Genomic DNA, 25,100 nt, shown 5'->3' with positions numbered 1-25,100 from the left:
TTTTTATTTATCATGCAATCCAGAGTTCAATTGAAGGAATTAAAGTTGAACTTGAAACATCTGGAAGTGGAAGGAAATATCTTCTATTTTTCATCCTACTTTAACGTTGAATCTTAGAAATAGAGTAGGCCTATATACAGACATGAAAAAGTATTTCATATTTCTAATGGTAAAATAATGTACTTCCAGTCCATGTGAAGATATTGAACAATGGATGTCAATGGATCCATAACAACTGACTTATTTAGAGGGGAAAACCCAATTAGGCGTTGTTTCGGCTACAGCTACACAGTAACTATAATCTGAGTTGACTATACGGCCGCTGCTCAAACTCCGCCCACTTTAACTTTAGAGTGGGATCGGGAGAAATGTAATAAATAGCTTTCGTTCTTAGCACGACAAACAGCTCTTTTCCATGTTTCGTTTCGGTTTTGTTGGACCTCTGGTTTTCTCCGTCCGTTTTAACTGAACAGTGCAACATCTGTTGAGAACTTTATTTTGGATAGAAAACGGTCGAAACGGGACAGACAGGTCTTGACAGATATCACTCGCATAGGTTGACACAATGTACAAATGCTGGGGAGGTTTCGTCTTGTACTATTTCGTTTCATTCGTGGCTACACAGCCTGAAACAGGTAATATAATATTTTGTATACTGTTTTTTTTTAATACCATGGTCGTAGCTATCTGGTCGTGTCTTTATGTCTTTATTAAACTTGGTTTGCCACTCTGGACGTTTTCCATTAATGACGTCAGTGTGCTAAATTATTTTCACCACCAAATGTGTCCATACTTGCAAGTGCATACTGAGATGATATAGAGTGAACAGATCACTGTGTAATAAATGAGGCAGATACACGTATACACCCATTTAATTAAAATGGGAATGCTATACCGTTGACCACATTTAAAATTCCCAAATGCAGGACAAATTGGTGATTTCGCGGAACATTCGCTGGACAGTGTAGTCTACATTATATATTTGTTTTTTAGGCATTTAGATCTTCTGGCAATTCAATTACTGTTTCGTGAGAAAAGTAGAGCAGATGGTGTTAAAACTATATAGCCTTATTGTATTTTGTTACAATCAAAACACATTCTGCCTAGTAGCCTCAGGGGCGGAAATCCCGGGGGGGACGGGGGGGACACGACCCCCCCATCCTGGGAAAAATATGATTTGTCCCCCCCAATATATCACTGAAACATAACTATGTAATTTAAATAATATTAATAATACGCAATGAAAGCAATTGTGCTGATTATAGACACTTAATAGCGCGTTTTTAAGTTTCAAAAGATTGCGACACCCCCACCCTTTGCCTCACAATGGTTTGATCCACTGCCAGTTCCTTAGCTTGCTCCGTAACAGAGAGGTCGTATCTACTGTCTGAAAGGCACTCAATGAACGTAATTGACGTGAGGTTAGCCAGTCAATTGCGCACACACACTAGCTGAATATGCAGAGGTAGCGCGCAAATATTAACTATTAAGCTAGCTAGTACCTATTCCATTTATGTGGCCTCGTCAAAGATGGAATCTTTGCTATCGTCAATTTATAACGAAATCAGCATGCAGATGATGTAAGTTAGTGCTTCAAAGTCCCTGTGATAAGGTTAGCGATAAACTGAAATCCAAACTGAACAGGTTCTAATTTTAAGACAATGGTCTTAAATATATTTAATGGTCTCGTTGCAAAAGCTAAATTGTCGCAAGGGAACTTTTATTTATTTTATTTCAACTTTATTTAACTCGGGTAACAAAGATTATAGCAAACACCACTGAAACGGAATTGGCGCTCACTAGCTTTGCAAATTCAGCTATTGTTGGAAGCCAGCCAATATGAAACAAACTATTAAAATTACAAAAGGTTGCAGCATATGTTGTGTAAATGGTGAACTCATACAGCTGTCAACTCTTGTCATTTTAATCCGTTTCACATTTGCTAGCTACCTTTTAGATCGAAGTCCATATAGAATGATAGAAGATAAGATGATAGAAGCCCATCTCCTACTGTAAATAACCTACACACTGTGTGTGTGTGTGTAGCCAGCCAGGTAGAAAAATGGCAGAAAAAAGAAAAAAGACGGACATCAGAGTATTTTTCAGTACACCAAAACGCAAAGTAAGAACCCTAGTAGCCTAATATCTCAAAGACTAGTTGATAAAATGTTCATAAGAAAGAAGTGAAATGCTAATAGAAATGTTTCACATTGATGTCATTAGGCAGAGCAGGCAACAGATGGCACACAGACAGCAGAGTTGGGGACAGATATGCAGGGACAGACTGGCAGAGACAGGGAGTCTCAGGTAAGTTTGTTGAGTCTTTGTTTGGCAACATTATGAAAGGTTCTAATTTTTTTGTTATCTTGTAAAATAGGGACATAATTGGAAAATGCCATAGATACCCCCACTCAACTTAAACTGGTGACTGAACTAAGATTTGTTTAAGGCAATGGTATTGCTGTTTTGATTAATTGTGTAGTTTTGGGTACCGGTAGTTAGGAGTACAGAATGAAATTCTGAACATCATGGCCAATACAGTCATTCAAGGCATTGCTGCTGAGATTAGGTCTCTTCCGATTGTACAATTTTCAGTAATTGTTGATGGTGATTCAAGATGTCTCTGGTGCTGAACAGGAGAGTGTCTGCCTGCGTTATGTTGACCATGACCTTGTCCCTCACAAGGAGTTTATTGGGCTATACAGGGTGTCGGAGACAACAGGCGAGGGCATTGCGAAAGTGGCAACTGATGTGTTGTTGAGGCTCAATTTGCCCATGTCTGGCTTACGTGGGCAGAGCTACGATGGTGACTCTAAACATGGCAGGAAAATACACAGGTGCACAGGCAATTGTGAGGAGGCAGCAGCCATTAGCCCTCTATGTGCATTGTGGAGCACACTGTGTAATCTGATTACACAGGCTGGCTGCACAGCCTCCCCACTGATCCGGGATTCCCTTTCTTGGGTCCATCAGTTAGGTGTCCTCTATGGCCAGTCAGGAAAGTTTAAGAGCATGTTTGAATCAATTGCCACGTCCAAAGATACAAATCTGACCACCCTGAAACCCCTATGTCCAACGAGGTGGACTGTGCGGAATACTGCTATTAGAGCTGTGCTAGGGCAGTATGAGCGGGTACTAAGCAGCCTAGAGGAGATGGCAACAACTGCATCCAAGACAGCTTCAACCGCCAGTGGCTTATTCGAGCACTTCAGCAAAGGCAAGACTGTGTTGGGCCTCACACTTGCCTCTGCTGTTCTTGGAGAGCTTGAATGTCTAATCATTTCACTGCAGAAGAAAACTCAGACTGTGTCTGGTATGCAGGCTGCAGTCGAGTGTGTGCGGTCATCTCTTAGGGGCAAGAGAAATGACGAAAGCTACCTTGCACTGTATGAGAAAGCAACAACATTGATTGACTCTATTGAATCCATTGAGACACACTCAAGACGATTTGCTGGCAAAGCAGTGGATCACTATAGGGCAGAATTTTTTTGTGTTGGATGGTGTGGAGATTCAGTTTGGCGACCGTTCTGACCAGGACAGTCTAAACGTCCTGCAAAAGTTGGAAAGAGCGCTTCTCACGGGGGAGTTGGATGAGTCTCTAGATCAGTACCCAGAGCTAAACATAGATTCTCTTTCAGTGCAGATCCCTCTCTTTCACAACAAATACCCCTGTAGCAGCAGTGGAGAGGCAGCAGAGGTCCTCAGGAGGCTTTAGTACATGACAGTACACTTACTAATTATTTATTTCATGTTATTTTATTTAAAATGTCATACTTTGTGTGACATACTTGTCCATAGCTGCTGTTTGAAGAGTTGAGACACAGACTGAAGGATATTTTGGTTGATTTATTTGGGTTATTCATTGAAGTAGTTATTTTGCTTTTAGAACTGTACTTATTTTTAGCTTTTTGTTCTTGTAAAGCTATTGTAGTAGACTCAGGCCAGTGGCACATATTTAATGACTTTATAAATGTATCAGAAAAAGTAAAATTAAAAGGTCAATTCAATACGGAGAACAACTTTGTGATGTTACTCAATGGAGATTATTTTAGACGAGATCACACCATGTTCATTGTATTTACGAAAACTGCACCCATACAGTGTACAGTACCATTGCCACCTACTGGCTTTTCTTGGTATTGCTGGTTGTAAATACAAATACCTGCAGACATACTGGACTGATAAGGAACACTGCTATAACTATTATTAGTAGTAGTATTATGATGATTTAAACATTTGAACAAGTTGGGACAACCCTTCTGTTAACTACTGTACCTATCAATTATCCAGTAGTAGTAAGTATGGTTCCTCAATATACATTTAACATATTACAACGTAGGCTATGTGTTACAGCACTACTTTTGGTGTCCCCCTCAAGAATTGCTCTTGAGAAAATTTAATGTAATTGTTCCCTCCAAAGTTGATGTCAGATTTTCGCCCCTGAGTAGCCTACATTCGCGCGCTGTTGAGTTTGTTGTAAAACCATGATTTGGTAAAACAGTAAATTGCATTATCTCTAGCTGGGACCAGCTGTTGTGATGAGCGAGCCACTCTCATCTCCCCCATGCGCTGGATAGAAAATGTGTTCTGATTGTATAGCATTTAATTGCGGGAAAAACATAGCTTGGGAAGTTTTGTCCCCTTGTCCCTGTTGAAGAGAGGAGGGTCTCAGCTTTCTGTAGGTATATTTTTTTACTCTTAATATTCAGCTCAATAGCAACAATTTTACGACCAAGATATGTAAAATGGTTTTGAGATATGGAGTGGCATGCAAAATGTGCACTGACCATAGCAAGGGCAAAGACCTACAGTATAGGTCTCATGGATAGTAGCCTACAATTGCAACGTTTTTTTTTTTAGGACACAATTTACTGTTGAATGAATACAGCAGTGGGTATTATATTTAGAGTTATCTATCTAGTTAATGTGTTTTGAGTTTCCACTTCCTCAGGTGTTGAACCCCAAATTAACTGTCAGCACACGGAGTGATGTGGGCTAGGGTGGATAAAATGCCTGGGCCAAATTCTAGTCCCAGTCCGCCTTTGGGCCTACACACATATTATCAGCTATACTGCTTTGTGTGAGAATGGCACTAGAGGGGATGGCTGCTGTTTTACGGGCTCCTAAACAATTGTGCTATTTTGTGTGTTTTTTCGCATTGTTTGAAACTTATTTTGTACATAATGTTGATGCTACTTTCTCTTATGACCGAAAAGAGCTTCTGGATATTAGAACAGCGATTACACACCTCGAACTGGACAAAGATTTTTTCTTTAATGAATCTGATGCGAAGGATAGTGTTGCACCCAGACAAGGCCCAAATCCCCGTCATTCACATTAAGGAAATACAGGAGGCGCAGATCAGGGTGCCTTGTGAGAATTCGTCGGCGAGTGGGTAACGCACCTCTACCATCTGTTCTATTGACCAACATACAATCACTGGAGAATAAACTGGATGAGCTCTGTTTGAGACTATCCTACCAATGGGACATATAAGATATTACAGTTTAAGTTTCACCGAGTCGTGGCTAAACGACGACATGGATAATATACAGTTGCTGGGTTTTCCGTGCATCAGCAGGACAGAACAGCTACGTCCGGTAAGACGAGGGGTGGGGGTGTGTGTCTATTTATCAATAACAGCTAGTGCGCAATGTCTAATATTAAGGTAGTCTCGAGGTATTGCTCGCCTGAGGTAGAGTACCTCATGATAAGCTGTAGACCACACTATCTACCAAGAGAGTTTTCATCAATTTTTTTTGTAGCTGTCTATTTACCACCAAAAACTGATGCTGGCACTAAGATTGCACTCAGCAAGCTGTATAAGGCCATAAGCAAGCAAACAATACAATAGTCCTCCAGAAGTGGTGCTCTTAGTGCCCAGGGACTTTAATGCAGGCAAACCTAAATCTGTTTTACCTATTTCTACAGCATGTCACATGTGCAACCAGAGGGAACGAACTCTAGACCACCTTTACTCCACACACAGAGACGCATACAACGCTCTCCCTCGGCCTCAATTTGGCAAATCTGACCATTATTCTATCCTCCTGATTCTTGCTTACAAGCAAAAACTAAAGCAGGAAATACCAGTGACTCCCTCAATACGGAAGTGGTCAGATTACATGGATGCTATGCTCCAGGACTGTTTTGCTGGCACAGACTGGAATATGTTCCGGGATTCATCCAATGGCATTGAGGATTATACCACCTCAGTCACCGGCTTTATCAATAACTGCATCGATGACAGTGAACGAACGTACAGTTGAAGTCGGAAGTTTACATACACTTTAGCCAAATAGATTTAAACTCCGTTTTTCACAATTCCTGACATTTAATCCTAGTAACAATTCCCTGTTTTAGGTCAGTTAAGATCACCTCTTTATTTTAAGAATGTGAAATGTCAGAATAATGGTAGAGAGTGATTTATTTAGGCTTTTATTTCTTTCATCACATTCTCAGTGGGTCAGAAGTAGAGGTCGACCGATTATGATTTTTCAACGCCGATACCGATTTATTGGAGGGCCAAAAAAAGCCGATACCGATTAATCGGCCGGATTTATTTATTTGTAATAATGACAATTACAACAATACTGAATGAACACTTATTTTAACTTAATATAATACATAAATAAAATCAATTTAGCCTCAAATAAATAATGAAACATGTTTAAATAATGCAAAAACAAAGTGTTGGAGAAGAAAGTCAAAGTGCAATATTGTGCCATGTAAAACAGCTAACATTTAAGTTCCTTGCTCAAAACATGAGAACATATGAAAGCTGGTGGTTCCTTTTAACATGAGTCTTCAATATTCCCAGTTAAGATATTTTAGGTTGTAGATATTATAGGAATTATAGGACTATTTCTCTCTATACGATTTGTATTTCATATACCTTTGACTATTGGATGTTCTTATAGGCACTTTAGTCTTGCCAGTGTATCAAAATCAAATCAAATTTATTTATATAGCCCTTCGTACATCAGCTGATATCTCAAAGTGCTGTACAGAAACCCAGCCTAAAACCCCAAACAGCAAGCAATGCATGTGAAAGAAGCACGGTGGCTAGGAAAAACTCCCTAGGAAAAACTCCCTAGAAAGGCCAAAAACCTAGGAAGAAACCTAGAGAGGAACCAGGCTATGAGGGGTGGCCAGTCCTCTTCTGGCTGTGCAGGGTGGATATTATAACAGAACATGGTCAAGATGTTAAAATGTTAATAAATGACCAGCATGGTCAAATAATAATAATCATAGTAGTTGTCAAGGGTGCAACAAGCACGTCCGGTGAACAGGTCAGGGTTCCATAGCCGCAGGCAGAACAGTTGAAACTGGAGCAGCAGCACGGCCAGGTGGACTGGGGACAGCAAGGAGTCATCATACCAGGTAGTCCTGAGGCATGGTCCTAGGGCTCAGGTCCTCCGAGAGAAAGACAGAAAGAGAGAATTAGAGAGAGCATATTTAAATTCACACAGGACACCGGAGAAGACAAGAGAAATACTCCAGATGTAACAGACTGACCCTAGCCCCCCGACACATAAACTACTGCAGCATAAATACTGGAGGCTGAGACGGGAGGGATCAGAAGACACTGTGGCCCCATCCGATGATACCCCCGGACAGGGCCAAACAGGCAGGATATAACCCCACCCACTTTGCCAAAGCACAGCCCCCACACCACTAGAGGGATGTCTCCAACCACCAACTTACCGTCCTAAGACAAGGCCGAGTATAGCCCTCAACGATCTCCACCATGGCACAACCCAAGGGGGGGCGTCAACCCAGACAGGAAGACCACGTCAGTGACTCAACCCACTCAAGTGACGCACCCCTCCCATGGACGGCATGGAAGAACACCAGTAAGCCAGTGACTCAGCCCCTGTAAAAGGGTTAGAGGCAGAGAATCCCAGTGGAAAGAGGGGAACCGGCAAGGCAGAGACAGCAAGGGCGGTTCGTTGCTCCAGCCTTTCCGTTCACCTTCACACTCCTGGGCCAGACTATACTTAATCATAGGACCTACTGAAGAGATAAGTCTTCAGTAAAGACTTAAAGGTTGAGACTGAGTCTGCGTCTCTCACATTGGTAGGCAGACCATTCCATAAAAATGGAGCTCTATAGGAGAAAGCCCTACCTCCAGCCGTTTGCTTAGAAATTCTAGGGACAATTAGGAGGCCTGCGTCTTGTGACCGTAGCGTACGTGTAGGTATGTACGGCAGGACCAAATCGGAAAGATAGGTAGGAGCAAGCCCATGTAATGCTTTGTAGGTTAGCAGTAAAACCTTGAAATCAGCCCTTGCCTTAACAGGAAGCCAGTGTAGGGAGGCTAGCACTGGAGTAATATGATCAAATTTTTTGGTTCTAGTCAGGATTCTAGCAGACGTATTTAGCAATAACTGAAGTTTGTTTAGTGCTTTATCCGGGTAGACGGAAAGTAGAGCATTGCAGTAGTCCAGCCTAGAAGTAACAAAAGCATGGATTAATTTTTCTGCGTCATTTTTGGACAGAATGTTTCTGATTTTTGCAATGTTACGTAGATGGAAAAAAGCTGTCCTTGAAACAGTCTTGATATGTTCTTCAAAAGAGAGATCAGGGTCCAGAGTAATGCCGAGGTCCTTCACAGTTTTATTTGAAACGACTGTACAACCATCCAGATTAATTGTCAGATTCAACAGAAGATCTCTTTGTTTCTTGGGACCTCTGTTTTGTCCGAGTTTAAAAGTAGAAAGTTTGCAGCCATCCACTTCTTTATGTCTGAAACACAGGCTTCTAGCGAGGGCAATTTTGGGGCTTCACCATGTTTCATTGAAATGTACAGCTGTGTGTCGTCCGCATAGCAGTGAAATGTAACATTATGTTTTCAAATGACATCCCCAAGAGGTAAAATATATAGTGAAAACAATAGTGGTCCTAAAACGGAACCTTGAGGAACACCGAAATTTACAATTGATTTGTCAGAGGACAAACCATTCACAGAGACAAACTGATATCTTTCTGACAGATAAGATCTAAACCAGGCCAGAACTTGTCCATGTAGACCAATTTGGGTTTCCAATCTCTCCAAAAGAATGTGGTGATCGATGGTATCAAAAGCGGCACTAAGATCTAGGAGCACGAGGACAGATGCAGAGCCTCGGTCTGACGTCATTAAAAGGTCATTTACCACCTTCACAAGTGCAGTCTCAGTGCTATGATGGGGTCTAAAACCAGACAAGCGTTTCGTATACATTGTTTGTCTTCAGGAAGGCAGTGAGTTGCTGTGCAACAGCTTTTTCTAACATTTTTGAGAGGAATGGAAGATTCGATATAGGCCGATAGTTTTTTATAATTTCTGGGTCAAGATTCGGCTTTTTCAAGAGAGGCTTTATTACTGCCACTTTTAGTGAGCTTGGTACACATCCGGTGGACAGAGAGCCGTTTATTATGTTCAACATAGGAGGGCCAAGCACAGGAAGCAGCTCTTTCAGTAGTTTAGTTGGAATAGGGTCCAGTATGCAGCTTGAGGGTTTGGAGGCCATGATTATTTTCATCATTGTGTCAAGAGATATAGTACTAAAACACTTTAGTATCTCCCTTGATCCTAGGTCCTGGCAGAGTTGTGTAGACTCAGGACAATGGAGCTTTGGAGGAATACCCAGATTTAAAGAGGAGTCCGTAATTTGCTTTCTAATGATCATGATCTTTTCCTCAAAGAAGTTCATAAATGTATTACTGCTGAAGTGAAAGCCATCCTCCATTTGCGAAGGCTGCTTTTTAGTTAGCTTTGCGACAGTATCAAAAAGAAATTTCGGATTGTTCTTATTTTCCTCAATTAAGTTGGAAAAATAGGAGGATCGAGCAGCAGTGAGGGCTCTTCGATACTGCACGGTACTGTCTTTCCAAGCTAGTCGGAAGACTTCCAGTTTGGTGTGGCGCCATTTCCGTTCCAATTTTCTGGAAGCTTGCTTCAGAGCTCGTGTATTTTCTGTATACCAGGGAGCTAGTTTCTTATGACATGTTTTTAATTTTTAGGGGTGCAACTGCATCTAGGGTATTGCGCAAGGTTAAATTGAGTTCCTCGGTTAGGTGGTTAACTGATTTTTGTCCTCTGACATCCTTGGGTAGGCAGAGGGAGTCTGGAAGGGCATCAAGGAATCTTTGGGTTGTCTGAGAATTTATAGCATGACTTTTAATGCTCCTTGGTTGGGGTCTGAGCAGATTATTTGTTGCGATTGCAAACGCAATAAAATGGTGGTCCGATAATCCAGGATTTTGAGGAAAAACATTAAGATCCACAACATTTATTCCATGGGACAAAACTAGGTCCAGAGTATGACTGTGGCAGTGAGTAGGTCCAGAGACATGTTGGACAAAACCCACTGAGTCGATGATGGCTCCGAAAGCCTTTTGGAGTGGGTCTGTGGACTTTTCCATGTGAATGTTAGTCACCAAAAATTTGAATATTATTTGCTATGACTACAAGATCCGATAGGAATTCAGGGAACTCAGTGAGGAACACTGCATATGGCCCAGGAGGCCTGTAAACAGTAGCTATAAAAAGTGAGTGAGTAGGCTGCATAGATTTCATGACTAGAAGCTCAAAAGACGAAAACGTCATTGTTTTTTTTTTTGTAAGTTGAAATTTGCCATCGTAAATGTTAGCAACACATCCGCCTTTGCCGGATGCACGGGGGGTATGGTCACTAGTGTAACCAGGGGGTGAGGCCTCATTTAACACAGTAAATTCATCAGGCTTAAGCCATGTTTCAGTCAGGCCAATCACATCAAGATTATGATCAGTGATTAGTTCATTGACTATAACTGCCTTGGAAGTGAGGGATCTAACATTAAGTAACCCAATTTTGAGATGTGAGGTATCACAATCTCTTTCAATAATGGCAGGAATGGAGGAGGTCTTTATACTAGTGAGATTGCTAAAGCGAACACCGCCATTTTTAATTTTGCCCAACCTAGATCGAGGCACAGACACGGTCTCAATGGGGAAAGCTGAGCTGACTACGCTGACTGTGCTAGTGGCAGACTCCACTAAGCTGGCAGGCTGGCTAACAGCCTGCTGCCTGGCCTGCACCCTATTTCATTGTGGAGCTAGAGGAGTTAGAGCCCTGTCTTGTTCGTAGATACGATGAGAGCACCCCTCCAGCTAGGATGGAGTCCGTCACTCCTCAACAGGCCAGGCTTGGTCCTGTTTTTGGGTGAGTCCCAGAAAGAGGGCCAATTATCTACAAATTCTATCTTTTGGGAGGGGCAGAAAACAGTTTTCAACCAGCGATTGATTTGCACTTTTCGCACCAAAGTACATTCATCTCTAGGAGACAGAACGCGTCTCCTTCCTGAGCGGTATGATGGCTGCGTGTTCCCATGTTGTTTATACTTGCGTACAATTGTTTGTACAGATGAACGTGGTACCTTCAGGTCTTTGGAAATTGCTCCCAAGAATGAACAAGACTTGTGGAGGTCCACCATTTTATTCTGAAGTCTTGGCTGATGTTGTTTTGATTTTCCCATGATGTCAAGCAAAGAGGCACTGAGTTTGAAGGTAGGCCTTGAAATACATGCACAGGTAGACCTCCAACTGACTCAAATGGTGTCAATTAGCCTATCAGAAGCTTCTAAAGCCATGACATAATTTTATTGAATTTTCCAAGCTTTTTAACGGCTCAGTCAACTTAGTTTATGTAAACTTCTGACCCACTGGAATTGTGATACAGTGAATTATTAGTGAAATAATCTGTCTGTAAACAATTGTTGGAAAAATTAATTGTGTCATGCACAAAGTAGATGTCCTAAACGACTTGCCAAAACTATAGTTTGTTAACAAGAAATTTGTGAAGTGGTTGAAAAACGAGTTTAATGACTCCAACCTAAGTGTATGTAAACTTCTGACTTCAACTGTATATATCCCAACCAGAACCCATGGATTACAGGCAACATCTGCACCGAGCTAAAGGCTAGAGCTGCTGCTTTCAAGGAGTGGGACACTAATCTGGACACTTATAAGAAATCCTTCTATGCCCTTAGATGAACCATCAAGCAGGCAAAGCGTCAATACAGGACTAAGATTGAATCCTACTACACCGGATCTGTTGCTCGTCGGATGTGGCAGGGCTTGCAAACTATTCAGACTACAAAGGGAAACCCAGCCTCCAGCTGCCCAGTGACGTGAGCATACCAGATGGGCTAAATGCCTTTTATGCTCGCTTCGGGGCAAGCAACACTGAAGCATGCATGAGAGCACCAGCTGTTCCAGATGACTGTGTGATCATGCTCTCCATAGCAGATGTGAGCAAGACCTTTAAACAGGTCAACATTCAAAAGGCCGCGTGACCAGACAGATTACCAGGACGTGTACTCAGAACATGCGTGGACCAACTGGAAAGTGTATTCACTGACATTTTCAAACTCTCCTTGACCGAGTCTATAATACTTACATGTTTTTAGCAGACAACCATAGTCACTGTGCCCAAGAACTATTCACTGACATTTTCAACCTCTCCCTGACCGAGTCTGTAATACATAAACTCAGCAAAAAAAGAAACATCTTCTCACTGTCAACTGCGTTTATTTTCAGCAAACTTAACATGTGTAAATATTTGTATGAACATAACAAGATTCAACAACTGAGACATAAACTGAACAAGTTCCACAGACATGTGACTAACAGAAAAATAATATGTCCCTGAACAAAGGGGGGTCAAAAATCAAAAGTAACAGTCAGTATCTGGTGTGGCCACCAGCTGCATTAAGTACTGCAGTGAATCTCCTCCTCATGGGCTGCACCAGATTTGCTAGTTCTTGCTATGAGATGTTACCTAGATGTCACTCTTCCACTAAAGCACCTGCAAGTTCCCGGACATTTCTGGGAGGAATGGCCCTAGCCCTCACCCTCCAATCCAACAGGTCCCAGATGTGCTCAATGGGGTTGAGATCTGGGCTCTTCGCTGGCCATGGCAGAACACTGACATTCCTGCGTTCCTGGTGTAACTCGGGCAGTTGTTGTTGCCATCCTGTACCTCTCCCGCAGGTGTGAGTTCGGCTGTACAGATCCTGTGCGGGTCTTGTTACACGTGGTCTGCCACTGCGAGAATGATAAGCAGTCCGTCCTGTCTCCCTGTAGCGCTGTCTTAGGCGTCTCACAGTACTGACATTGCAATTTATTGCCCAGGCCACATCTGCAAGCCTCATGCCTCCTTGCAGCATGCCTAAGGCACATTCACACAGATGAGAAGGGGCCCTAGGCATCTTTCTTTTAGTGTTTTTTAGAGTCAGTAGAAAGGCCTCTTTAGTGTCCTAAGTTTTCATAACTGTGACCTTAATTGCCTACCGTCTGTAAGCTGTTAGTGTCTTAATGACCGTTTCACAGGTGCATGTTCATTCATTCTTTATGGTTCATTGAACAAGCATGGGAAACAGTGTTTAAACCCTTTACAATGAAGATCTGTGAAGTTATTTGGATTTTTACGAATTATCTTTGAAAGACAGGGTCCTGAAAATGGGACGTTTCTTTTTTTGCTGGGTTTATGTTTCAAGCAGACCACCATAGTCCCTGTGCCCAAGAAAGCAAAGGTAACCTGTCTAAATGACTACCTCCCCGTAGCACTCACGTCGGTAGCCATGAAGTGCTTTGGAAGACTTGACATTTCTCATATCAACACCATCATCCCGGAAACCCTAGACCCACTCCAATTCGCATACAGCCCCAACAGAGCCACAGATGACGCAATCTAAATCGCACTCCACACTACCCTTTCCCACCTGTACAAAAAGAACACCAATATGAGAATGCTGTTCATTGACTACAGCTCAGTGTTCAAATTTTCAGTTGCACCATCGAGAGCATCCTGACTGGTTGCATCACTGCCTGGTATGGCAACTGCTCAGCCTCCGATCGCAAGGCACTACAGAGGGTAGTGCGTATGGCCCAGTACATAACTGGGGCCAAGCTTCATGCCATCCAGGACCTCTATACCAGGTGGTGTCATAGGAAGGCCAAACAAATGGTCAAAGACTCCAGTCACCAAAGTCATAAATTGTTCTCTCTGCTACCACACGGCAAGCAGCTCTGGAGCACCAAGTATAGGTTCAAAATGCTCCTTAACAGCTTCTACCCCCAAGCTATAAGACTGCTGAACAATTAGTCAAATGGCCACCTGGACTATTTGCATTGACACCAATCCCCTTTTGGTTTACACTGCTGCTACTCGCTGTTTATTATCTATGCATAGTCACTTTACCCTCTACATGTACAAATTACCTCAACTAACCTGTACCCCTGCACATTCACTCGGTACCGGTACCCCCTGTATATAGCCTCATTGTTGTTATTTTATTGTGTGACCAAATATTTTTTTTTTCACTTTAGTTTACATACTTTAAATATATTCTACTTTCTTAAAACTGCATTGTTGGATAAGGGCTTGTAAGTAAGCATTTCACGGTAAGGTCTACACATGTTGTAGTCAGCCCATGTGACAATGAACATTTGTTTTGATTTACAACCCCTTTATATCCCTGTATGTATCCCACTTAACCATTGAGCATGACCATAATAAGGGTTGTTGTTGTTTTTCCTTTAGACCTCCCATCACCAACAAATGTGACTTTCTCTTGGACGAACGAGTTCTGCTGGGAGCTTTCATGGAGTCTACCGGAGAATGTTGATAGTCAGAGATGTAAATACCATATCAATATGTCACAGATAGGCCAGGTGAGGAAAACGTTACAGGCCATCCTGGCTACCATCGGTCAACCGAATAGAGTTGTCTGTTGAACATGATTGACTGTCTGCCCACTGTTTTCCAATGGCTTGTAGGCCTACAGATGTGCAGTTATATAAACACTTCCTCGTACTGCCAGCAGTACTTGTATTCTGGTACTAGATCAAGTTAAAAAGCTAATGTTGTACTTTTTTTTTTTTAGATTAGATTACATTTATTGTCCTCTGAAGCCAAAATAGTTTTTCAGACTCATACTGAACATTTCCATAAAATACTATACCAACAACCCATCATCACCCAGACTAAGGCTTCATCCCAAATGCCACTCTGTGCTCTGTATACTGCACCACTTTTGACCAGAGCTCTATGGGCACATTAAACAGTGGTAGATAGCCCCTTATTCCTGTTAAGTTCCTAAATTCATTCCCTCTGTAATATCTTTAATTCTTGGATTTTCCCCTTGTCCTCACAGAAGAACATAATCAAGACGAAGAAGGAAACACGGTTAAAGGATTGTTTTCCTCTGATGGGAGTTGTGCGTTTCTCCATACAAACTCAGTGTAACAACAGGACACGGATGAGTCAAACTGTAGTTCACACCATCCCTGCCCCCACAGGTTGGTTATCAACAACAGAATGTTCTCCTAAACAACTCTGTCACCCTCTATTGGCCAGTTTTCCAAATCAGATTAAACCTAGTATTGGAAACAATGCAATTTTTAAGGAGGATCTCCATAAACATACTTTTTAGGCCAGTACTAGACAATCTCTGTCGAGGGAACTGGCCCTATACAGTATTCTACAGAGTTAATGTCATTGACTTGGGTGTAAATCTCTCTCTCGCTCTCTACCCTCTCGCTCTTTCTCTCTCTCCTATAACAGAGTTGGTGAAGAACTTCAAATGTTTTCTCTACTCTAAGGCCATGAACTGCAGCTGGCTCCTAACCAATCAGGTCCCAGAAGACCTCCAGCTTTACTACGGGTGAGAACAATTCTACTTCCTGCTTCTCCACCACTCACGGTCCAATACAAGGCTAACTGTGGAAGAGTGTTTATATTCAACAAAATATAGATGAAGAGTTAGAAAGATAGTCTTTGTTTGGCTGGTTTTTCAGTTGTTATATCTATGACCCAATGTTTTTCCTGATTGGGTCATGTGGTTAGGAAATATTTAGGACCGTAACTTTGACCACACATATACACTATCAGTCCCGTCATTTCTGATGTTTCAGATTCAAAAATATGAGTAAGGTATCAGAATGCAGTGAGTACCTGTACAACGACAATCAGAGGACAGGATGTCATCTGATAGGAGACTTCCGCATACGGATCTTCTTCCAGGTCAATGGGACTCTCAACGGTTCATCGGTACGGAATACCTTCGAGGTGGATCCTAAGGGCCATGGTAAGACTAAAACTATTCTATTTTCACTCTTCAGGCTAAATCTGAGGCTAAAATCTAAATAATAACTAGTCTGAGTCATCATAGTTTCCTTATTATTTAATTAACATCATCGTAATCACGTTGCATCAACATCCCGTGGCGATTTGGCTTGATTTGCATCTAAATTTCATCAATGTATACAGTTTTTCTCTCAAAGGTTGCTTTATGAACACTTTCTCTGTCCATGCTTTCTGCAGTGCAGCCCTTACCTCTTGAATTGAAGATCACAGAGGAAGGGAGCAATCTCAATATTAGCTGGATTTCACCAGACATAAGAGATCCACGCTGTTGGGAGTACATCATCAACTATACCAGATGTAATACACCAGAGGTAAGGAAAGAGAAGTGTGGGCAGTGATTCTGAATGGGCAGTGATACTGCCATTGTTTCGTTTTAGCACTTGTCTGCAACATTTTTATTGTCTTTTACAACCAGCCACTGTATAAAGTACACTTTTATTTATCAACTTTGTTGTCTTGAATTACAGTATGTAGGTTTAGTAGAGTAAAAGCACTCAAATATCTGTTGCTGTAATGTCGTTCCAGAGTAAGTCCTTGAAAGGCGAGACTTGGATCATGGTGAACTATGACCCTCACTGTCAGTACCGTGTTCGCATTAAACCCATCTTTTTAAAATGGTGTGGTATGGGAGAGGGTGACTGGACTCGGGAGGAAATATATGGTATGGTTTCCCCGTTCTTTCTTTCTTCTTGGGCCATCCTCTCTCATAATTATAAGCTAAATAAAATGGAGCTGGTATAATCAAATTGTATTTGTCACATGCGCCGAATACAACAGGTGTAGGTAGACCTTACAATGAATGAAATGCTTACTTACGAACCCTTAACCAAGAATGCAGTTTTAAGAAAAAACAAGTGTTAAGTAAAAAATGAATGAGTAAAAATTATTATTATTATTTTTAAGTTAATTAAAGAGCAGCAGTAAAATAACAATAGCGAGGCTATATACAGGGGGTACCGGTACAGAGTTAATATGCGGGGGCACCAGTTAGTTGAGGCAATTGAGGTAATATGTACATGTAGGTAGAGTTAAAGTGACTATGCATAGATAATAAACAGAGAGTAGCAGCAGCGTAAAAGAGAGGGGGGGGGGGGGGGGCAATGCAAATAGTATGGGTAGCCATTTTATTAGCTGTTAAGAAGTCTTTTGGACCTAGATTTGGCGCTCCAGTAGCTCTTGCCGTGCGGTAGCAGGGAAAATAGTCTATGACTAGGGTGGCTGGAGTCTTTGACCATTTTTAGGGCCTTCCTCTGATACCACCTGGTATAGAGGTCCTGGATGGCAGGAAGCTTGGCCCTCGTTATGTACTGGGCCGTACGCACCAGTCAGGATGCTCTCGATGGTGCAGCTGTAGAACTTTTTGAGGATCTGAGGACCCATGCAAAATATTTTCAGTCTCCTGAGGGGGAATAGGCTTTGTCATGCCCGCTTCACGACTGTCTTGGTGTGTTTAGACCATGATAGTTTGTTGATGTGGACACCAAGGAACTCGAAGCTCTCAACCTGCTCCACTACAGCCATGTCGATGAGAATGGGGGAGTGCTCGGTCCTCCTTTTCCTGTAGTCCACATTCATCGCCTTTGTCTTGATCACGTTGAGGGAGAGGTTGTTGTCCTGGCACCACACGGCCAGGTCTCACCTCCTCCCTATAGGTTGTCTCATCGTTGTCGGTGATCAGGCCTACCACTGTTGTGTCATCGGAAAACTTAATGATGGTGTTGGAGTCGTGCCTGGCCATGCAGTCATGAGTGAACAGGGAGTACAGGAGGGGCCTGAGCACACACCCCCGAGGGGCCCCCGTGTTGAGGATCAGCATGACGGATGTGTTGTTACCTACCCTTACCACCTGGGGGCGGCCCTTCAGGTAGTCCAGGATCCAGTTGCAGAGCGAGGTGTTTGGTCCCAGGGTCCTTAGCTTACTGATGAGCTTTGAGGGCACTATGGTGTTGAACGCTGAGCTGTAGTCAATGAATGGCATCCTCACATAGGTGTTCCTTTTGTCCAGGTGGGAAAGGGCAGTGTGGAGTGCAATCGAGATTGCATCATCTGTGGATCTGTTGATGCGGTATGCAAATTCGATTGGGTCTAGAGTTTCTGGGGTAATGGTGTTGATGTGAGCCAAAGCACTTCATGGCTACAGACGTGAATACCGATTGCCGATTGTTATGAAAACTTGAAATCGGCCCTAATTAATCGGTCGACCTCTAATTGAATTGAATTTGTTCTAGTTTCAGAGAGCACAACACATCTCCCACCCAATATTTATAACATGGGGGAGCTGTCATCTTCCAGTTCTGTAGTATTAGCCGTCTAGCTAAAAGTTGTATAAGCAACAGTGTAAAACTGAATTCTTGACATGGGGGTACCTATGGGCAGTACTCCAAAAAGGATTGTAAGGGGAGACGGATCTATAACAGTGTCATGTATATCAGAGAAACATTTAAATATGTATTCCCAGAAACCTCAAAGGAATTTCAATCTTTAATATTTTGTCTTTCCTATTCACCCACTGAATAGCACACATACACAATCCATGTCTCAATTGTCTCAAGGCGTAAACATCTTTATTTAAGCTGTCTCCTCCCATTCATGTACACTGATTGAAGTGGATTTAACATCTTATTAGCTAGTTATATGTAAACCTCTATCCTGACATTGTTGTTTGTTTGTTTGTTTAGGTAAAGATGGGAATCGGGATTGGCACCTGCATGTTGCAGCCATCTTCATTTCAGTCATGGCGGTTATAGTTTCCATCGTGGTTTGTTTTTGTATAAGGAAGTGAGTACACATCAATCTATACACGTCTGAATTCACTCCACAAAATATGGGATACTGCAATCTCTGAATGGTGATGAATATATTGTAGGTCATTTTTTAGATATTATACCAAATGACTGTGTCTTCTGCCTATAGACACAAGGACAAGATCCTCCCCCAAGTTCCCAAGCCAACCAACCTCATCAGTGATATGTTCAACAACAACAATGACATGAGCATTAATGAGCACCTCTACATCCCAGCACAAGAGGAAGTAGACTGTAAGATCACCCTAGTACAAGACCCTCTTCCTCAGCAGCCAGAGTCGTGAGAAACAACATGAATATACAGTGAACCTGTGGACAAGCTGGTAGTGGCCCAGCAGACTGGGAGGAACTCAGTGTTTTAACCTTGTGTGGTGGTGGCTTTTTGACTTAACATGGGATACTTTGAGAATTAACACCGGTAACCAGGATCCCAGGACCACTCTTCACATTTCCTGAAAAAAAGTTAAATGACAAGACCCGGGAAACTACAACATTTCCCACCAATGTTGCACTAATGCAATTCCACAAAATACACATGCGCAGCAGCAAATTAGCTAAAAATAAAATGGCACATTATCCAAACAGGTAAGCCTTTACCTTAGCTTATTTACTTCACACAAAGTCTCCATAAATTCAAAGCACACACATACTTGACACTGCCTGACTGCACACGAGAAACTAATGCAGTTTAGAGTTATCATCAGAACTGAAAATTCGATCCCGGTCCGACCTGAGCCTGGTGAGATGAAGTCGGAGCCCAGGCCTAGTCCGACATCACAGAAATAAAATTAGCCCGACCGTGAAAAAAAGACAGATTTCTGAAAAACAGTAGGCTATGTTGATTTAAACTGGTGTTGAGAACAACATGGCGGAGGTGGCCAGCAGCGGCGTGAAGAGACAAGGAAAAAGACATTGGGCCAGAAAAAGCACAGCGAGACGAAAACTCGCCTTATTATGATCATCTGAATGATGAAAATATTGTAAAAATGTATTCTAATGCAATTGAAGGCATGTATCAAATTCATGCTTATACTGAAACTCCCAAAGTCATATCCAACCGTTATACTAATTTAAAGCAATAGTTGTGTGTGGTCACGTAGATTTATAATTTCAGCACCGTTTTGATCGGGGCAGCGCCATCATGCTGCTTTGAGACAAGCTTGGGGGACTCGTCTAGACAAATCAATCAATGTCACATTTTTGTTTTCACTGAATCTCCGTTTGGATATTTGGTAACCATTAGGCTACGTTGTAGTGTGCTAATGATAATCTTTTTTGCTTTTTTTTTGCTTTATTTTGCTCTTCACTCGCGTAGTAGCTTGTCCTACTCCCAACCAAAAGCCTGTGACATATCTGATAATAAATCAGTGTGATTTTGTTTCAATGAATCTCTGTTTGTATATTTGGTTAATTGCTCTCTGGCTGTACAAGTGGAAATGGTAGCTCATTTATTAATTTGCTCATCTATCACTGATCAGAAACATGTAGCATGCAATAATGTAGCCTAAATCAAGTGTATTATTTATCTATTGACTCACTAGCCTTTATATCAAGGCTATTTTCCTATCGCCCCAATCCCACTGAAACCCAAAATCCTTCATTGTAATCCATAGGTTGGTTTATCAGAGCACGTCTCGCCTATGCATGTCAAAATACTGCGAGAACATTTTCCCCGCCTCTCTGCGCTGTCTCGTATTGCTGCCCTAATGAGAGCTTCTATAGAGAATGTGTGGTCAACAAACGATATGAATCGATGTGAACAGTTGGTCCCTGTTAAGATACTGTAGTGGAAATGTTAGTGTCCTCTGTGTCTCTTGCAAATGTGCGACTACATGTAGCATGTTGTTGCCTGGTTCTTGTGTTAGGATGTTCTGGGATTGCTCTCAGAGGACTGATGGAAGAAGAACAGAAAGAAGGGAACACATAGTTTCTAGGTGTTGGATCAAAGTAACAATGTGTGCGCGGTCATTATCAGCTTATTGCACCCTGAGAGCTGAGACACCTAGTTTGTGCATCAGTATAAAGAGTGCTGAAGTGAGAGCAGCCCTTCAGACCTTCTGACAGACTTTGTTGTAACCTCTCCGGCCGATATCAATAAAGATTTGTTAATTTCACTTTGACTTGGAGTCCTTAGTGGGAATTTCCACGACAATACCTTGATATTTAAACCATTTCCTCTCTTCATCTCCCTGTTTTTCATGAGCTGATCTGCTGTCTGTAAAATCATCAACTCGATTTTGCCAATTATCACTCAGTCAAATGTATTTATAAAGCCCTTTTTACATCACCAGATGTCACAAAGTGCTTATACAGAAACCCAGCCTAAAATCCCAAACAGCAAGCAATGCAGATGTAGAAGTACAGTGGAAAGGAAAAAAATCCCTAGAAAGGCAGGAACCTAGGAAGAAACCTAGAGAGGAACCAGGCCAGCACCTCAGGAGTAAATATCAGTTGGCTTTTCATAGCCGAGCATTTAGAGGTCGAGACAGCAGGTGCGGTCGAAAAAGAGAGAGTCGAAAACAGCAGGTCCGGGACAAGGTAGCATGTCCGGTGAAAAGGTCAGAGTTCCATAGCCGCAGGCAGAACAGTTGAAACTGGAGCAGCAGCAAGACCAGATGGACTGGGGACAGCCAGGAGTCATCAGGCCAGGTAGTCCTGAGGCATGGTCCTCCGGGAGGAGTGGGATAGAGAGAATTAGAGGGAGCATATATAAGTTCACACAGGACACCAGATAAGACAGGAGAATTACACCAGATATAAGACTGACCCTAGCCCTCCGATACATAGACTATTGCACCATAGATGCGGGGGGGGGGGGGGGGGGGGGACACTGGCCCTGTTCGACAATACCCCCGGATAGGGCCAACCAGGCAGGATATAACCCTACCCACTTCGCCAAAGCATAGCCCCCACACCACTAAAGGGATATCAACAGACCACTAACTTACTACCCTAAGACAAGGCTAAGTATAGCCTACGAAGATCTCTTCCACTGCACAAACCCAAGGGGGTGCAAGACGGGACAGGAAGATCACTTCAGTGACTCAACCCACTCGAGTCGGGTATAGTGCAAAAAAGCCTGGCACTGCGCTATACTGCCATCTATCTGCCATCCAGGGAACAATAGATATATTCAGTGAAGTGATTCAGGCTTGCATTAAACACATTGAATTGAAATTGTATCATTGTTATGTATTATGAATGGAAAATAGGAAATTCACCGTGAGCCGCAAATGAATGCAGCCTGTTGTCAATGAGTGCCACTGGTGTAATCCAATTAGGGTTTCCAATCTCTCCAAAAGAATGTGACGATCGATGGTGTCAAAAGCGGCACTAAGATCTAGGAGCACAAGGACAGAGGTAGAGCCTTGGTCTGAACCATTAAAAGGTCATTTGTCACCATCACGAGTGCAGTCTCAGTACTATGATGGGGTCTAAAACCAGACTGAAGCATTTCGTATACATTATTTGTCTTCATGAAGGCAGTGAGTTGCTGTGCCACAGCTTTTTCAAAATAAATTGAGAGGAATGGGAGATTCGATATAGGCCGATAGTTTTTTACATTTTCCAGGTCAAGGTTTGGCTTTTTCAAGAAAGGCTTTATTACTGCCACTTTTAGTGAGTTTGGTACACATCCGGAGGATAGACAGCTGTTTATTATGTTCAACATAGGACGGCCAAGCACAGGAAGTAGCTCTTTCAGTAGTTTAGTTGGAATTGGGTCCAATATGTAGCTGGAAGGTTTAGAGACCATGACTATTTTTGTGAATGTGTCAAGAGATACAGAATTAAAAAACTTGAGTGTCTCCATTGATCCTAGCAGTTCTGTGCAGACTCAGGACAAATGAGCTTTGGAGGAATACACAGATTCAAAGAGGAGTCCGTAATTTGCTTTTTAATGATCATGATCATTTTGTCGAAGAAGTTCATGTATTGATCACTGCTGAAGTGAAGCCATCCTCTCTTGGGAAATGCTGCTTTTTAGTTAGCTTTGCGACACTATCAAAAATACATTTTGGATTATTCTTATTCTCCTCAATTAGGTTGGAAAATTAGGCTGATCGAGCAGGTTCTTTGATATTGCACGGCACTGTCTTTCCAAGCTAGTCGGAAGACTTCCAGTTTGATGGAGCGTCATTTCCGTGCCCATTTTCTGGGAGCTTGCTTCAGGGCTTGGGTATTTTCTGTATACCAGCGAGCTAATTTCTTGTGACAACTGTTTTTTGTTTTTAGGGATGCGACTGCATCTAGGGTATTATGCAAGGTTAAATGTAGAGCCTCAGTTAGGTGGTTAACTGATTTTTGTACTCTGACGTCCTTGGGTAGGTGGAGGGCGTCTGGCAGGGCATCTAGGAATCTTTGGGTTGTTCGAGTTTTTATAGCGCAGCTTTTGATAATCCTTGGTTGGGGTCTGAAAACGTAATAAGATTGTTGTACAACAGATCCAAAATATTTATTATGCAGGACAAAACTATATCCAGGGTATGACTGTAGCAGAATGTAGGTCCAGAAACATGTTGGACAAAACCCACTAAGTTTATTATAGCTCCGAATGCCTTTTGGAATGGGTCTGTGGACATTTCCATGTGAATATTGAAGTCACCAAAAATATTAATATTATCTGCAATGACTACAAGGTCCGATAGGAATTCAGGGAGCTCAGTGAGGAACGCTGTATACAGCCCAGGAGGCCTGTAAACAGTAGCTATAAAAAGTGTTTGAGTAGGCTGCATAGATTTCATGACTAGAAGCTCAAAAGACTAAAACGCAGTAATTATTTTGGGGTATATTTGCTGTCGTAAATGTTACCAGCCCCTCCGGCCTTTGCAAGATGGGCAGGGGATATGGTTACTAGTGTAACCATGAGGAAAGGCCTCATTTAACACTGTAAATTCATCAGGCTTGAGCCATGTTTCAGTCAGGCCAATCGCATCAAGGGTATGATCAGTGATTAGTTAATTGACTATGACTGCCTTGGAAGTGAGGGATCTAACATTAATTAAGTAGTCCTATTTTGAGATGTGAGATATTATCACAATCTCTTTCAATAATGGCAGGAATGGAGGAGGTCTTTATTCCAGGGAGATTGTTAGTTTTGCCCAGCCTAGATCGAGGCACAGACACAGACTCAATGGAGAAAGTTGAGCTGACTACACTGACTGTGTTAGTGGCAGACTCCACTAAGCTGGCTAACAGCCTGCTGCCTGGCAGTGGTGGAAAAAGTACTCAATTGTCATACTTGAGTAAACGTTCAGATACCTTAATAGAAAAGTGACCCAGTATAAAAGTCATCCACTCAGTAAAATACTACTTGAGTCAAAGTCTAAAAGTATTTGGTTTTAAATATCAAAAGTATCAAAAGTAAATGGAATTTCTAAAATGTACAAAAGTAAAAGTTTAAACCATTTCAAATTCCTTACAAGCAAACCAGACGGCACAATTTTATTTGTTTATTTATTGGCGGATAGCCAGGGGCACACTCCAACACTAAGACATAATTTACAAACAAAGCATTTGTGTTTAGTGAGTTCGCCAGATCAGAGGTAGTAGGGATGACCAGGGATGTTCTCTTGATGAGTGGGTGAATTGGACCATTTTCCTGTCAAAATGTAACAAGTACTTTTGGGTGTCAGCGAAAATGAATGGAGTAAAAAGTAAATTTTCTTTAGGAATGTAGTTTCGTAAAAGTAAAAGTTGGCAAAAATATAAATAGTAAAGTACAGATACCCCCCAAAAATATTTAAGTTGTACTTGACAGTATTTTTACTTAAGTACTTTACACCACTGCTGCCTGGCCTTTCAACCTATCTCATTGTAGAGCTAGAGGAGTTAGGGCCCTGTCTACGTTGATAGATAAGATGAGAGCACCCCTCCAGCTTGGATGGGGTCCGTCACTCCTCAGCAGGCCAGGCTTGGTCCTGTTTGTGGGGGAGTCCCAGAAAGAGGGACAGTTATCTACAAATTCTATCTTTTGGGAAGAACAGAAAACCGTGTTCAACCTGCGTTTGAGTCTGCTGTAGAGCTCATCATTCCCCCTAACTGGGAGGGGGCCAGAGACAATTACTCGATTCCAACACATCTTTCTAGTTAAGTTACACGCTGAAGTTATGTTGCGCTTGGTGAC

At 42.2% G+C, this 25,100-nt stretch overlaps 1 protein-coding gene across 2 annotated transcripts; it reads left to right on the top strand.

Moving 5' to 3' along the window:
- The first annotated feature begins 334 nt into the window (after positions 1-334).
- LOC106577667 (interleukin-13 receptor subunit alpha-1) lies at positions 335-21,090 on the top strand. Of its 2 annotated transcripts, XM_045701397.2 has the most exons (10): positions 335-635; positions 2,224-2,307; positions 14,568-14,698; positions 15,181-15,325; positions 15,591-15,690; positions 15,941-16,113; positions 16,350-16,483; positions 16,698-16,833; positions 18,851-18,950; positions 19,086-21,090. In XM_045701397.2, exons 1-10 carry the CDS (start codon positions 566-568, stop codon positions 19,258-19,260), a joined length of 1,248 nt encoding a protein of 415 aa, XP_045557353.2. In that variant the 5' UTR covers positions 335-565; the 3' UTR covers positions 19,261-21,090. The 2 variants fall into 2 exon arrangements, with proteins under 2 accessions (XP_045557353.2, XP_014011459.2); XM_014155984.3 differs by lacking the exon at positions 2,224-2,307 and having other exon boundaries at positions 341-635.
- Positions 21,091-25,100: the final 4,010 nt, after the last annotated feature.

This window comes from Salmo salar, chromosome 18, assembly GCF_965601325.2.
Source record: "Salmo salar chromosome 18, fSalSal1, whole genome shotgun sequence".
Taxonomy (NCBI): Eukaryota; Metazoa; Chordata; class Actinopteri; order Salmoniformes; family Salmonidae; genus Salmo; species Salmo salar.
Note: the sequence above shows the minus strand (reverse complement) of the source record. Positions and strands in the feature narration are given on the sequence as shown.

Bases quoted from the DNA above. Each gene is read 5' to 3' on its own strand.
- LOC106577667 (XM_045701397.2), top strand. From the start codon at position 566: ATGTACAAATGCTGGGGAGGTTTCGTCTTGTACTATTTCGTTTCATTC. The intron at 2,308-14,567 runs GTAAGTTTGTTG...TTTTTCCTTTAG, and splicing joins GCAGAGACAGGGAGTCTCAG to ACCTCCCATCACCAACAAAT. The intron at 18,951-19,085 runs GTGAGTACACAT...TTCTGCCTATAG, and splicing joins GTTTGTTTTTGTATAAGGAA to ACACAAGGACAAGATCCTCC.